General features: G+C 48.3%; 1 protein-coding gene across 10 annotated transcripts in view; it reads right to left on the bottom strand.

Moving 5' to 3' along the window:
* The window catches only part of PTPRS (protein tyrosine phosphatase, receptor type S), a 165,842-nt gene that overhangs the window by 74,601 nt on the left and 78,059 nt on the right, over positions 1-13,182 (bottom strand). For 7 of the 10 annotated variants that reach the window (XM_025196479.1, XM_025196480.1, XM_025196487.1 and 4 more), the window contains 3 exons: positions 10,278-10,466; positions 6,057-6,065; positions 2,216-2,233 (listed from right to left, as the gene is read on the bottom strand). In XM_025196479.1, the coding sequence (XP_025052264.1) occupies positions 2,216-2,233; positions 6,057-6,065; positions 10,278-10,466 (216 nt within the window). The remainder of the gene's footprint in view (positions 1-2,215; positions 2,234-6,056; positions 6,066-10,277; positions 10,467-13,182) is intronic. The other 3 variants (XM_025196481.1, XM_025196482.1, XM_025196489.1) reach the window with 1 other exon arrangement.

The following is a 13,182-nucleotide window of genomic DNA, read 5'->3' as shown; positions in this document are numbered from 1 at the left end:
AAGGAAAAACTCCAAAAATGCAATATTTAATAAAGGTATCCAGGCTGTAGCCGCATTGGCCTAGAGGCAAAAGGAATTAGGGCTCATGGTGGAGGTGATCTCTTTGATTAGCCCAGCTATCCGATGATCTGGGGGCTGGACCCGATGATCTCGTGGGGTCCCTTCCAGCCATGAAATCTAGGAACTAGATTTTTGCAAAGAAGGGTGTTTGTGTCCAAAAGCTTGCAATTAAATTTTTTTTTTTTTTTTTGCAAAAATCTTGTTGGTCTAATAAAAGAGATCCCCTCTACCACGAGTCCTGATATTTAATGAACTTCTTTCTTTTTTTTTTTTTTTCCTATCGGATTGGTCAGCCCATCTGCCCAGCCAATGAAAATAATGGCTGCTCTTCAATCTGTAAATGCTTTCAGTTTATGAGAATATGCTCCGAATCCAGACTAAGCACTCCTATTATCAGCTATTTAAAGAACAGACACGGACAATGTGCTAAACAGATGAAAATCAACTCTGTCTTTTACCTGAGAAGGCTCCAGGTCTGCAAAACTCCACTTAAAGCACACGTTATAGAAATAAACCAATATAATATCACTTTTTTTTTTTTTTTTGCATATTATACTTGGTTATTCACAGAGATGCAGACAGAAACCATAGCCCTACAATATTTCTGACTCTCTGAAAAATCCCAGCTTGGTTTCATAAGGCGGCTAGGGTCCTAAATGAAAGAGAGGCAACTGGCATCAATGTTGAGTGCCGATTCTTCAGGAAAGAGAGAGTCGACGTGTCTGCAGGCCAGGCAGATGCCGTGCGTCTACGAGTGCACGTGGAGAAGAAAGAGTGGCACGTACAGAAGGGGAGCAGAGGGCGTGAGCGTGTGTGCAAGAGAGAAAGGGGGAGGGTATTACTCTTGCCAGGGCTCCTTGCATCTGGGCAGCTCCCAAACACAGACTGAATAGGATTAAAAAACAAAAAAAACCCCCCAAGCCTAAATCTCAGCAAAGAAACCGATGGGCCTGAAGAGCAACTTGAAAACCAAATGGGTCAGGAGTTTCCCATCGGGACTTCAGCTAGGCAGGTTTTGTAGAGGAGTAAAAGCAGGGAGCGCTGTGTTGTGTGCGAGCCTGGCAGGGAGGAGGAGGCTGGGCTGAGTGGGTGTTCATAGGAGCTTTTGTTCATTTGGGTGAATTTGTGGGCTGGTTCCACTCGTCCGAGACAAAAGCTTTATTTGGCTCGCGGTGGTGCCCGTAGGAATGGGGAGCGCGAGGGGAGGCTTCAAACCGAAACCCTGGGCCAGCCACAGAAAGACGCAGCTGCCGGCTGCAGTGGGCTCCAGGGTCTTGTCTACATTATGGAAATAAAGCCCCATTCATTCTCCACCCGTGCATCTTCAATGGCAACAGCAGTAGCAGAGCCGAATGCTGACGGGTCCTGCTGGAAGCCGTGCGATAAAACTGCCCTGGTGATCAACACGGTGATCAAACCCCCCTGCCTCCAGCTCCTGCTATTGATTTGACTCAGGAAGAATGATGGGGTTTGAAATCTCCCCGTCTAGATGCAGGCAAAGCGAGAAGGGCCTACAAGCGACGCCGTGTACGTCCCGACGGATCTACAGGCATCACGTGCTGAAGTCCCAGGGAACTGCAACCGCTGCGGCTGGTCAAATCCCCTCCGAGCTCCTTTCGAGACCCAATCGTGCAGACAGACCATGGAAGTTACTTACCAAGGATACAGCTCCCAGAAACACCCGAGATCGGAGGGGAAAAGGAAGGCTCTGATACTATTCAGAGCAGGGCACTGGGATGGTGAGTGCCAAGTCCCTTCACCATCAGTGCCAAGCCCCCTTCATCAACTTAGTACCAACCACGATGCAGCCCTGAGTGGCTACCAAACTCTGACAGCATTTAATGCCAGAAATGCACTTCCAAGCCCTGGACAGATCAGCTCTTCCACCTGCACCATTCATTTCACGCAGCAGCAATTGAGCCGTGCGCGCAAGAAACAAGAGGCAAATCCACCCAGCGGACAGAGACAGAGACGGGCGCCGTATTTACGATTAGGGCAGACATCGAACAGAAATAAAATATCCAGGGAGGTGACGCAGGACAGGAAATGACAGCAACAACCACGAGCTTTGGGGCCGAGCACAGATCACACAAAACAGGAATTGAGTGGAACTGAGTGGAGAGAGTGGGGTGAGTGAGAGAGTGAGGTCTCTTACCTCGGATCGGAGTACCTTCTGCAAGGAAAACAAAAAAGAAGTGAAAGGAGTGAAAAAAAAAAAATGAACACACCTGGGCTGCCAGTGGGAAAAGGACCCAAGTCAAGGAAGACGGTTCCCAGCAGGACAACTCCTAAGCTACCTGCTGTCATTTTTAATTAAACGGGCAGACTGGAGGGGGAGAGGAGGAGAGATGTTATTTGCAAAGCAATCCAATTCAGCTGGTTTAATCATACGCCAGGGAACTCTGCTTCGAAGTCCAGATGCTGGCTAAATTCACGATCCCACTGCTGGTCAGAAGGGAAAGGAAATCTCCAACTTCCCAGCTCCATGTAAGCCAGCGTTACTACCTGTCACTGATACCCTGTGCTCATCCTCCTACCCCTACGGGCACCCTGTTATCTCAGGCAAGGAGACTGAGACCTGTTGAGAGGAAGTGATCTGCCTAAAGACAAACCTGAGGCATGGGCAGAACTGGCTTCCAATGCCGTGCCCGTGCTAGGGATGCAATTACGGCACGGAGTTTCCCATAATGCCCTTGTTTGGGGTCCCAAGTTATACCAGGAATGACTCTGCTGGGTCTGCAGAATAACGAACCCAGGCAGCTGGAGGCTGGACTAGAGCTGGGGCCAAGAAGCGAGGCCAAGCCACTGCTAATATAACCAGGCAGCACGCAGAGGGGTTAGCCACTGCTCCCATCCCAGCGCGGTTGCTGGTCAACCCCCCTCCAGCTCCTTGCCCCGGCAGAGCCCAGCGTGACCTTTCTGCCTGTGCACCGGTCCATGACAGGGGAGTAACATGAACCCTGCCCATTGCTCCCGCTTCCCCCTTTGACGAACTGCCACCCTCTCAATGTTGCTGGAAACCATCTTCCTTGGAAAACACGGAGGATCCTTTTCTCCGCTGGCATTCAGATTTTCTGCACAGCTTAGTAATGTTTTTTACCCCCATCCTGAAAACAGGGCCGATTCTGCAAATCCCACTGCAAACTCTCCCTTACCACAACCATGATGGCTTCTCAGTGACTGTAATAATACTCTGCCATTTTCCAGTGCCTTCCAGCCAAAGACCTTATAATGGTTCACATCCCACCCCAAATCAGGTACAGCAGTATTATTACCCCCATTTTACAGATGGGGAAACTGAGGCCCAGACACGAACATCGCAGAAGGAAGTCTGCAGCAGAGGCAAGGACAGGACACAGGGCTCCTGACTGTCCATCCGCTGCCTTAACCACCAGACAACCCCTTCCTCCTCATCCTTTAGCCTCACTCATCTTATCTGCCTTGTGGATGCACCAATTTCAGGATAGAAGGTAAAAAAATACATATATATATTTATTGACTGATTACATCTAACCATTATTTAATTATTTCCAAAGGGGATGAGGGAAAAGAAGTGTTATATTGTTAGGCTATTAGAGTCTAGTTAGATTCAACGTCTAGTTAAGAGGTTAGGTCATTTGCTAGAGAGAGAGGTTAGCATCTAGTTAGGGTTAGGAACTAGCTAAGGTTAATAAAGCGGGTTGGTTAGCTGTCAGGGCAAAGGCTGGAGACAGAGCGCGTGAGAGAAAAATAAAAGGGGAGGAGGAGCATTTACTCGGACTGAACTCCACGCAGGAGCGGATGGACAGGTTTTAAAGAGAGCGAGAGACAGACAAAGCAGCGGAGGGTTTCAGATCAGTTCAGTGGAAATCACAACAGCCTCTGATACATCCTTCTGTCTCAAGACGAGAGCGAAAATCTGCCATCTGTGACAAAGCTGGGCCGAGGCTAACAGCAGTGGGTGGTTGAGATATGGAGACCCCGGTATCACCCCCCTGCTAAATATAAGTGGAAGCAGCCGCACGTTAGGGAGCACCTTGGAGGCTGGCTCTGCCCCGCTCTGAAGGTCTGCACAGGAGAAATGCTGGGAATCAGGGCCATGTGTGGGTGGAAGGTAGGGCCCACGCTCCCGCCTTCGTGAAATACCGCAGCTTTGGCTTAGACACCGTTTGCCCCGAGTGTCACGATACCCCCGGGGACAGGTGACAGAGGCTCCAGTGCTCTTGGAAAAGGAAGTATGCTAAGCCATGCCGTGCCGCCCTTAGCATCCCAATGCTAACTGGGTGCCCAAGGAGTCGGTCTGGGAGGTTTCCAACGGGTCCCACCCCTAGAAAGGATGAAATTTGGACCAAAATGAAAGAATAGGACTATAGGAAAACAGCAGTAGCCTGAAGGGTTGCTGGGACACAGATGGTAGATTTTCACCATTGGAGTTTCACATCTAACCAGGTCTAGATTCAATTGCAAGAAGCTAATCGACTCTCAAATGGCCCGGTGCATCCCTGGAGATTTCTCGGGGATAGTAAGTCAGACAGTGCAAGGGCTGCCTTTCCTCAGGGCTCAGGAAAGAGGGCAGCCGGGTGCTTGGAGACCCCCGCAGTGGGCCAGGAGGGGGTCAAGGATCCAATTTTCAGCAGGGAGCTCCAGGTGGGGGGTGCCCACTTTGTACCTGGTAATGGCCACATGTAATTTCCCTGAGGACAGGGCTGTGCGGTACTTCTGGAAAAAAGCAGGCCAGAGGCGGATAAATTGAGGACTTCAAGCTTACGGACCCCTCCACACTGGCTCTTTGCAAATCCCCCAGTCTGTCTAGCACGGCATGAAGCACGGAGATAACACAGGGTAAGAGCATGCAGCCACGGCTCGAGCGGGGAGCTGACTTCTGACGTTCAGGCTGTTTCCCCAGTCTTGCAGGGCACGACATCCAATTGCTCAGGGGCAAGTCTTGGAGCTAGAGCCTTAGCCCAGGGGACCGGGCAAGGGAACAAAGGCGGTCGAACACGTACAGTGTGCACCACTGCATTATGTGGGATCAAAAATGCTGCCATGCAAGGGGCGACCCATGGTGGGGTAGGACTCCTTGCTCACGGTGGCATGTGGGGCCCGCTCTGCCGCCGCCTCTCCCTTTGTGCTTTCTAAACAACAGGCTGCTGGCAAAACCCGAGCCCCGAAGTTGGGAGAAGCGGAGGCACCATTGCCATGGTAACTCAAGAAAGTGTACCAGCCTTCTGCCAGGCCGCGTGCGACGTGTGTGCCCGCGCCGCTCCCTCCTGGGGGTGGAGAGCAGCCTTCCAAGCCCTCCATCGGCAAACTATCAGGAAGGGCCCTGCGCAGCTTGCACGCCCGCTCCTGCCTGGCGGCTGCGCTCGATGCATCACAAACCGGGACCGGGCACAGGGGAGGAAATGGGACACGCGTGTTTGGCTGACGTGTTCCCATGGGGGGTCCTGGCATCTCAAGGGACGGGAGCAATTTGGAAGGGGAATCATTTGCCCACATCCCACCCCCGTATCCTCACCCAAAGCCTTGCAATATTTGGCTTCAACTTTAAAACAGACTGTCTGATGGCCTCGGCTCCCCGCACACTCCCTCTTCAGACAATGCCAATAACCCTGTTAGATGTGAAACTCCAAGACCTCCCGCAGGTGTGAACACAATTATCACAGTTCCAGGGTACAAGCTATGGTGTAATTGGGGAATTCCAGGACAACTGTTGCTACGTTACCAAAAAAAATCTATCCAATGTTAGGAGGTTGCAGTTGAGTTATATCTCCTTGTATAGTTATATTAATTATGAGGAGGAGGATTATTTTTGTAGCCTGCAATGCCCCTGAGGAAGTTCATTAAGAGGGCAGAATATCCCTACTGAAGGAGTTAGTAGAAGAAATGCACAGCATGCCTCTCAAGAAGCTGTTAAGAAGGAATTAGTTTAGAGGGCAAGGGTTACAAATCTGGAATTAGCAGGTTTGTTTCTGGATTGGGTGTTTTTGTTTTTTTTTAATTTGAACAAAACTTACCAAAGGTCTCTGAATGTTCAAAATAATGAAAAAAAAAAAAAAAAGAAAAGAAAAATTAAAAAGTTTGTTATAGACAAATATTGAGAAAGTAGAAGACGACACACAAGATACAAAAGGTTTCAATGCTTTTCAGGCTTAAGAAGCTGGCTGCAAAGTGTCTCTTGGTTTCCCCTCCAGGTGGCATTGGTGAGCAAAGGACACCGGCTGGATTTGGAAATGCCCTGGTTCGGCATACAGTGCTGGAGTGCAATCATCCAACAACATCGAGACAGAAAGGTTTACACTCGCGTAACAAGCAGACAATCCCTGGCCCTTAGGCTGCGCTTTCCGACAGCTGCTATAGGAATTTGGTACCCAAATTGGGGGGGGGAGGGGGTTCCAAAATCCCAGCTTTTCATTCCTTCAGGAACCCGCACGTTTGTTTGACCCAGGGCTCGTCCAAATCACACTATTCCCAGACACCCAGAAAGTGTTTGGGATGGGGGGAATGATGCGAGGTGGAAAAATGCATCGACAGGTTACGTCCTTCGGTTCAGACGACTTAATTCTTCATCTCACTGAGGTCCCTCTGCTCTCCGGCAGTGAGTCCAGAGGCAACGTAGACCCAATTGAAATCTCTGACACGTGTAAAGCCAGAGGTGGGTACAGCAAAGTCAGGGGAAATAGGAGGCAGATTTGGGGCATGGCTAGCAAATACGGTGTATTTCCAGGTGTGGCACGTTATGCAAATAGTTGAATGAGCTATTTTGCATGTGCACAACTAATCTGCATGCAGCCACAAACCCAGTCTATTAAAATGATGTGGGTTTTGTTCTGGGAAAGGAAGTCCTGGTTCACTCACCTACGGGGAAGCGCCAAAGCCAGTCTCTAACATGCACGGCATTTATCATCTCTAATGTGGGCAGAACTCCCCAGGACACCTAAGTCTCCGTGGCCCATGAATGAGCATGCGGGTGACTGCGATACATGGGGGTGAACTTTCAGTCTGGAACCGGCAGCTGAAACCCACTAAACTTCTCTTTCAGACGGGAGCTGCCAAACATCCATTATCTGGCAGTAACTTTGCATCCCTATTGAGCTGGGCTGGAGTCACAGTGATGACCTGCAGGCACAAGGCTCTGAAACTCATTAGCAATGTCCTGAGGCATCCAGCACCCTAATAAGGGCTAGTGCTACACTTTAGAGAGCAAAGTCTGTTTTCTGGAAAGATAAGCATGTTAAATTATGTCCTGACATTTCTGAAGCTTGCACAGGCAACATCTCCCACACATTGCACTCAGTCCCAAGCATACACTCAATCTGATGCACTCGGAGCTTAAAGCGACAGCTCCCAACACACACATCTGAAATACAGGATCCTAAAAATACAGTAATGCTACATCTAGGTATAGCATTAACACTTATTAGGGTGCTGGATGCCTCAGGACATTGCTAATGAGCTTCAGAGCCTTGTGCCTGCAGGTCATCACTGTGACTCCAGCCTGGCTCAATAGGGATTCAAAGCTATTGCCCATCTTTACAATGCTAACAGTACTACAGTGGACTTCTCGAGGCCTTTTAATTTGAGAATAGACAAGATCTTCAGGAACAATGAAGGCAAAACTCTTGTGAGATCTTATCAAGGGTGAACAGAGACACAGGGAATCAGTGGTACCCAGGGCATACAGTTTCCAGTGACTTTGGCATCTTGAAAAAGAGGCCACAAAGTGGGTCAGAGTAGGAAGAGAAGTCGGGTATCTGGATGCCAACGCCCTGCTCTATGCATTAGACTGAGTCTCCTGCCCAGCGTGGAGGCAGACATGACAGGTTTGTTAAAAAGACCAGAGGGAGATTTCAGTGGTTTGCCAATGCCCTGCTTCGGGAAGACTGAGGTCTAATGGCAAATCCACCCATGACTCCTCTGGATCAGGACAGGAAGCACTGCAATCCTAGGTTACTTTTTCCTACTTATGCTAGCAGATTTTTGCATTGGAACAGAGAGACCGGTTTCACTTATAGGTTCAAGCCTATGTACGCTGAAGCACACGGGGTTTTGCTGATCAAGTGTGATGTTAAGCCAGCCCACAAAAGCTGCCCTGGATTGGGACCACAGAAAGTTTCAACTTCTGGGTCGTACGGGCCAGCCCGCTAAAGCTCTCTGATTTTCCAGCTGCTGCAGTGGAATGTATAAGTCAAGCTTTTCCATTGAAATAATAAACACCAGCGGGCTACATTTCCAAACATGCCTCATAATTATGGGTGTTCTCGTTTATGATTGCAACGTCTTAAAGGGACCTGATGTTTAGAGGCCAGAAAATGCAAAGAAAAGCAAACTAAAGCTTCTGTTCATCCTGTGCAACGTTTTAAAAAATGACTAAGTGACTTAAGAGGCTAAAAGCTCATTGACAGGTTGTAAGAGGTTATGTTTCTCGGGCATCTTGGCAAAGTCTATCAGGTAAATTTTGCAAATGCCCTATTCCTCTATCATAAAGTAAAATCTAAATTTGGGGCTTTCAGCTAAGAAACCAAGGCCTGTTCAATAAGTGCTGTGTTGTTATAACACTCTAGAAATCAAAGCATATAGAAATGCATCTTTCTGGGCAGGCATAGAACAATAGGCTGCAAAGCCATCTAACAGGGGAAGGAACAGTATAATTGGAGGGGGAGTCAAGTGAAGAAATGCGCTGTTATTAGTCAATGCTGGCCTCTACCACCAAAAATCTTTAAACAGACCCTGTGCCAAACAGGACAAAAGGCAATTAAATTGTCATGTTCTTTGAAATTCAAATCTAACATCATAGGAACCAGGTTTGATGATTCTGAAGCCAGGGGAGGTCTGGGCAGAAGCAACTGGCTATTTCCCCCTGGCTAACTTGGAAGATGTCCGATCGTTAGAAAAGGCTCCCCACAAAATGACCCCAGTTCCCACGCTGAATCCTCTGGGCTCTTTCCCCTCCACTTACCCTGTCCCCATGCCAGGAAAAGCTCTTATGAATGTTCCCGTTCTCTTGGCCAAATATCAGTTCGCTCATCTGGGCAAGTAAACTGAGGGTAGTTCCTGCTAAGCCTAATCAGATAGCTGCGTGCCCTCTAGCTGGGGTTAAACTAGCAAGTTCAGATGATGGCAATAGATCTAAAAGGTTTCCTTTGTGCTGGCTTCCTTTGAGAGGAGAAGCCCCCAAAGGCAACTTCATGTTTGCAATTATTGGAGAAAGGAAAGGTTTTGGGGTTTTTTGTTGGTGGTTTTTTTTTTCTGGACAACATGACAGTGCACTAGGGAGAAAGGAAAGGTTTTGGGGTTTTTTGTTGTTGGTTTTTTTTTCTGGACAACATGACGGTGCACTCTCAGTGGCTTTCAAATATATAAGTGCATATGCACGCACACATTTTCTATATAGACATACTTACACACCACATGTACACTGGGAGACTGGGTGAGTGTACAAAAGCACTCCTGAAATGTGAACACTGACAAATGCCACGGTAACGCTCACAAAACTACAAAACAGGACAGATGGACGGGCAGATGGGGGAAGACGGGGAACTGACAACAGCAACAGAGCTGGGGTACATCTGTTCGTGGAGCATCATTCGATAGGGCACTGCCACCCACTACCTAAGGTTCACGTGAGAGTGCTTGGCACCGCTTTCTGGCGATGGCTTCAGGAAGACTACGTATCCCTAAGGGCTTCGAGGCAAGGAGCATCCTGCAGGAGCCATGCTTCTGCCGCAGATGTGAGAAGGGCCCATGCTAGATGTAACAGGGCATGGCTCGAGTGGATATGGTCCTGATGGCAGGGCCTGAAGCCCCACGCTCAGCATTGTCACCTTCTCTTTTACTTACACAGCTCACCGCCAGAGCAGGCAGGCCCCCCTTCCAGGTTGGCAGAATAATGTTCCAGGAGCATTGCCAAGCTACACGATTCCCCGAGATGGGAACCAGTTTCTTCGCAGAGTTTGCTTTCCTGTCAATTGACTTGGTGGTGGGATAGGCAGCAGGAAAGGAAGGAGGAAACAACCATCACCTACCTCCTCCTCTGTGGGCAGGCGAGTCCCAAATACCCTGAAGAGCTCCACACAGTTTTCCAAGCCCCTCTCTCAAGGGAAAATTAAGATGTGCTAAGGTCCTAGGTCCGTGGCATCCACCAGCCACCATTGTGAGCAGAACATGCTACAGAATCACTCTCTTCCCGGCCATCGCTAGGATTTATTCTCTGTGCCAAGCACCCAGGGAGACCTTACCTGATCTCAGCTGCTTTATCCTCCCATTGCTGGCACTGGGATCAACAGGCAGAAAATCTTTAAACCAGGTGATCTCTGGATCTGGGTTCCCGCTGGCCGCGCACAGCATCGTGGCTGTCCGTGTACGCTCCACCACCTTCAGCTGGGGCCCCATGTCAATATTTGGGAAGCCAGGAGGCAGCTGGTCCTCTGTGGGAGGAGAGCAAAACCAGAAGGGGTTGAGTGTTCTTCCAGGATAAAAAGATGGAAGAGGGAGAACCAAGGTGAGGACTCGTGTAGTTCAAAGTGGTTTCAAACCCTGACCCTGAATCCCCCTGCTAATTCTTGGGGCCTTTTTGTGCGGCACCAAACCTTGGAGGCATCAAAAAGCTCCTGCCATCCCAACGATCCAGGGGAGCTAACAGACAAAGGAGATGAAAATATCTTTTGGCTGTAGTTACTGGAGGGACATCTGTAGCAACAGGAGGCAAAGCGCTTTCAGAAGGGGTATGATTTTTAGGTTTATTAATTATGATTGCTGCTGCTCTACAACAGAGGGTAGAAGCAAGCGCTCCGTGATAGCTTGCAGAATTTCCCTCTTGCTCTCAAGCTTGCCCTCGAGGCCTTGTCTTAAATATGAACACACAAAGGCATTGCCTTAACTAACTCCTGATAAGCAATGTGAAGTGAAACCCTCAGTGCGCTGCGGTCCTTACCTCAACCCGCTTGTTCATGTCAACACTACAATTTGCTAGGATTCACATATTGGCTAATGCCCGTGTTTTTCTTGTCCATTTTTTTTAATGTCCATTTTTTCCGTCAGCGTAGCAACAGCACTACAGACCTAGTCCGGTATTAAAACAGTATTACGGTAAAATGGTATTAAAATAAAGGAGCAGTTATCCCATAGAGGAGGAGGAATAACCTATATGGTTATTAGCCGGGATCCTGGTTTTCTCCGATTTAAAAAAATCCCCAATTTTCGGATTTAAAAAAGTCTATACATCTCTGATATATCTATATCTATATAGATATATCTATATCTATATAGATAGATATATATATATATCTATCTATCTATATAGATAGATATATATATATAGATATATATAGTGGAGTTGCATTTTAATCAAGGGAAAATGTGGATTTGGGGTTACTTTTTTTAATCCGAAAATTGGGGATTTTTTTTAAATTCGGAGAAAACCCGGATCCCTTGTTATTAGGCACTATTAATGCCACGTCCTGGGTAGGGGCTCCATTGGAATAACTATTTTGATTAAAAATACCACATCCACAGCCAAAATACTTATGCTGGAGGGAGCACAGGCTGGGTATAGGGCAGGTGCCTCAGGGAGGGAGCTGCAGCGATAGCCTGGCCTGGCTTAATACACCACCTTGTACTTACAACCCCGAACCCACCTGCAGGGCAGAAAAAAAATAGACCTTATCTTATAGTTTAAACTTCTTGCAGAGTTTAGTTAGGGATCAGAGCAGAGGCCTGCATGAAAACCTTGTTCGCAGCTCTGCCACTGAGCTTGTGCTATGACCTTGGGAAAGTCCTTCTCCAGACCTCTGTTTCCCTCTGTTTAAAATAGGAAAACTGCTAAATCCTTCTCTGATACGTCGCAAGGCTGGGCTGAGATTTGTAAGTGTTTTCAGGCACTCGGGGGGGAAAAAGGAGCTTTGAAGTCTCTGCGACGTATTCCCTTCCCACCTCGTATGTGAACAGGGATTGTGTTGCTCAATGCACTTTGTACAGCACCTAGCACGCAGGAACCTCAGTTGGGGTTTTTTCAGCGTCTATCATATTCACGATGATGATGATAGTAGTAACGCCCACAACAGCGATCAGATCATGCCCCAGAAAGGAGGCTCCACCCTGCAGGCTGATGAACACCCTGGACTCCCATGAGAATGACAGTCACAAGGGATGGCACGACCCCTTCCCAACCAGTGAGCCCAGCAAAAGCAAAGGAAAGATCTTAATTCCCCTTTTAAACAGGAATACATGCACCTATTTAATCAGGGACTGAGCTAAACCACAAAAAGCCAGGAAGCGGTGTCCTTAGCTTCGGCTGGGTATTGCTGCGGTCCCCAAGCAGCGTGCCTTCTTGCAGATCACATGTGTTGAACTATCCAGGCCCTACATAAGAGCGAGCTCAGGACAGAGATGCACTGGGAATTGCTTTTCCTTTGCCTGCTTGAGTCAGGCTTTTAATGTCTTCCCTTCCCTTCTCTCTCTCCTTTTTTTTTTTAAACAGGCAGTGGTATATTGTTAAACAGACAAGCCGCCGGTGCTTGATTGGCTGAAGATGACATCATTATTGATTACCGTTTGCATCCCACTCCCTGGTGATGCTGCTCCACCTGGCTTGAACCCGAGCCCGTTAATTTCACAAACCAATTAATCCTCGGAGAGAACAACCCTCTTGACTGGCAGGGTGTGAGTGTGCGTTTGAGTGTGCGTGTGTGTTGGGGGAGGCCTGGTACAACTATTATTACCGAGTGTTTCTAATTAAACAAAAATGTTAATCTTGCAGCACATTGTGCAGAATTCCTCTGAGTTTAATTAAAACAACTGCGGCTAGAGGCGTGATCAGATTTGAGGATCAGATCGGCAGAGGAAGCATCTCTGAACAACGCATATTCCACTGATTCAAGTGCTCAGATTTCCTTCCTGCCAGGAAAGCGAAACTGTCTCCATCCCCTAACAATTGGATTCTCTGTAATAACGCAATGACGGTATCAACTCAACCCTCACTAGATGTGCCGTCCCCCCCGCCCGCCCCAAATGCCTTGCCGCACCTGTTAGGGGAGAACGGTTTGCATTACGAGCGCTGTTCCTATAAGCGGGCCAAGCATCTCCGAGAACAAAAGCAAGCAGCCTGAAGGACACATCTGGGCAGATGTTTGCAGCTGAATCATG

The sequence above is a fragment of the Alligator sinensis genome, unplaced genomic scaffold (genome assembly GCF_000455745.1).
Source record: "Alligator sinensis unplaced genomic scaffold, ASM45574v1 scaffold1295_1, whole genome shotgun sequence".
Taxonomy (NCBI): domain Eukaryota; kingdom Metazoa; phylum Chordata; order Crocodylia; family Alligatoridae; genus Alligator; species Alligator sinensis.
The sequence above is the reverse complement of the archived record's forward strand: the minus strand, read 5'-3'. Positions and strand labels throughout refer to the sequence as shown.